Source organism: Microtus ochrogaster, chromosome 7 (genome assembly GCF_000317375.1).
Source record: "Microtus ochrogaster isolate Prairie Vole_2 chromosome 7, MicOch1.0, whole genome shotgun sequence".
NCBI lineage: Eukaryota > Metazoa > Chordata > Mammalia > Rodentia > Cricetidae > Microtus > Microtus ochrogaster.
The window spans coordinates 80,843,421-80,846,274 of NC_022014.1; the positions used below are offsets into that span (position 1 = coordinate 80,843,421).

Below are 2,854 nucleotides of genomic sequence, written 5' to 3' on the forward strand. Positions count from 1 at the left end.
AGGCAAAAGTTCAGTGAGTAATCTTTATTATCCTAGCATAGTGCTCTTCTTGCCCGATCCCCCCCAAACATTAGCTCACCATTCCAGAGGTAGGTAGACAGCAGCACCCACAGTCACAGAGCTCCTGAAAAGTTGTTTACTGTTTAACTCATAAGCTTCATTAGTGCTGACTTCTGCAGGCTTGCGTTGTCCCAACCAGCTTTAGGTGGTGTGTCAGGACTTGGAGGCAATTTGCTTGATCTGATAGTTCCCACATGGTGCTGTGGACTCATCTGACATGCCCTGTCTGGACCTCAGAACCCTGGTATCCAGCACCAAGACAGCATGGGAGGCTTGTGAGCCATGTACCCTGAAGACTAGTAGCATGCTCACCTTAATTCAGGAGCGACTGGAGAGACAGCTCAGTGCTTAAGAACACTGGCTCTTCTTCCAGAGGACTTGGCCTGATTCCCAGCACCTACATGGTGGCTTATAAACTATCTGTAATGCCAGTTAAAGGGCATCTGACTTCTTCTGGCCTCTGTGGGCACCAAGCATGTAAGTGATATACAGGCATACATGCACACTCAAATATTCACACACACATACACACATATATATAATTAATATAGCTATGTTAAATATATATTAAAGATTTCTATATTAAATATTCATAATTATATAGTTATAAGTATAAATAGTTAAATATATAGTTTATACTTAATAAATATAGTTAAGCCAGTTGTACTCCTGTAATCTCAGCATTTAGGAGCCAGAAGTAAGAAGATAGAAGATACAAATTAGAGGCTACATGTTAAGATCTTATCTCAAAAGGGGGGGTGGGCATTGGCTCATGGCTAGAGCCAGGGTCAGTTAACTCTTAGTTGGAGACCAATGAGGGACTACATAGTGAGACCTTGTCTCCAAAAAACTATAGAAGCAGGGAGTGGATTTACAGTGGAAGTGTATGGCTGTGCCTAAAGGTAGAGGGTGCCCCTCCAGGGCTGTCAGAGTGAGATCTTCAGGGAAAAAGCAAAACACTAATAATGCCTGTGTTTTCAGCTGGATTGAACCCAAACATGAATGTCAACAGTATAGACATGAGCAGTGGTTTGTCTGTGAAGGACTCATCTCAGTCCCAATCACGCCTCCCTCAGTGGACACATCCCAACTCCATGGGTAACTTGTCTAGTGCTGCTTCTCCCCTGGACCAGAACCCTAGCAAGCATGGTATGTATGTCCTGGGTAAGTGCCCACCCCACAGCAGGTTGTAGTTGACTTAGTGATGGGGTAGCCTGAAGTTGTACATGTTGATTCTGTGCAGTTCTATGAATGCAGCTCCAAAAGCAGAAGAAAGGCAGTTACCATCACACAGGACCAGCAAGGTCAACCGTCAGATGTTAGTTCCAAACACACCAAAGAAGATAGGTCAATGGCGCTTGCCTTTAATCCCTGCACTTGGGAGGCAGAGGCAGGTGGATCTCTGTGAGTTCAAGGTCAGCCTGGTCTACAGAGTGAGTTCCAGGACAGGTTCTAAAGCTGCAGAGAAATCCTGACTCGAAAAACCAAACAAATAAAAATTAAAAAAAAACAAAAAAAAAACAAAAAAAGAGGCTCGGTCAGAGTCCTTGTAACTCCTATGGGGCCTGGAGAGATGGCTCAGCAAGAGCAGGTACTGCACTTACAGAAGACCTGAGCTGAGTTCTATCGCCTGTATTGCATAGCTTACAACTGCTTGTAACTGAAGCTGTGTGGCCCCTATGGGTACCTACACTCACATGCATATACCCATGCCTGGATATACAAATACATAAAATAGTACTAAAAATAATCATCTTTCAAAAAGTAAAACACAAAAAGAAATACTCAGAAAAGAGAAAGAAACAAAACTGCTAATCACCAGGTTAGCCTACAGTGGGTTAGGGTGTGGCTCAGTGGCAGGGAACTAACCTCAAACACTTGAGGACCTGGGTTCTATCCCCTGAACTGGAAAGGAACAAAAGATAGAAAATAATCTAAAAAGAAAATTAAATCCCCTAATGCTTAATTTAGCAAGAAAATCTCCATGTAACATCTGTGCCCTTTACCTGGCCTTGTCAATTTTGGTTTATTATCTATAAATCAGTGTCCACTTTGTTCTTGCATATTAAGAGCACCCCTGCAGAAAGAGGCAGTGTAGAGATACCAGGAAGACTCTGATTTGTCCCCAGAAAGACTTACAGTGGGCAGCTTCCCAAGGTATAAAGATTTCTAGCTTAAGGGGGTAGGGGTGTTCTGTGCACGCTGTAATCCCAGCAGCTGGGAGGAGGAAGCAGGAGAACCAGGTGTTCAAGGCCATCCTTGGCTCTTATAAGTTGGAGGCCAGTCTGTATTTCATGAGATCTATCTCAAACTATTTTTTCGATATAAGATTTACAACGGGGGCTGGAGAGGTAGCTCAGAGATTAAGAGCACTAACTGCACTTCCAGAGAACTTGAGTTCAATTCCCAACAACCACATGGTGGGTTACAACCATCTGTAATGAGATCTGGTGCCCTCTTCTGGCCTGCAGCCATACATGCCAGAACACTGTATACTTAATAAACAAATAAATAAATCTTAAAAAAAAAAAAAAAAAAAGATTTACAATGTAGCTAGGAGTGTAACTCAGTTAGTGGTCATCCAAGAATCTATATTTATAGCCAGAGCACAAAAGGCATATTGGCATATGCCTTTAATAATAGCTCTTGGAGGCAGAGGCAGGAAGATCTCTGAATTTGAGGCCAGTCTGGTCTACATAGTGAGTTCCAGGACAGCCAGGGCTGTAAAGAGAGACTAACTCGATAGATAGATAGATAGATAGATAGATAGATAGATAGATAGATAGATAGATAG

The 2,854-nt window shown here is 42.7% G+C and overlaps 1 protein-coding gene across 4 annotated transcripts in view; it reads left to right on the forward strand.

Moving 5' to 3' along the window:
• The window catches only part of Tnrc6c (trinucleotide repeat containing 6C), a 118,467-nt gene that overhangs the window by 106,704 nt on the left and 8,909 nt on the right, over positions 1–2,854 (forward strand). For all 4 annotated transcript variants that reach the window (XM_026780806.1, XM_026780804.1, XM_026780805.1 and 1 more), the window contains one exon: positions 1,042–1,209. In XM_026780806.1, the coding sequence (XP_026636607.1) occupies positions 1,042–1,209 (168 nt within the window). The remainder of the gene's footprint in view (positions 1–1,041; positions 1,210–2,854) is intronic.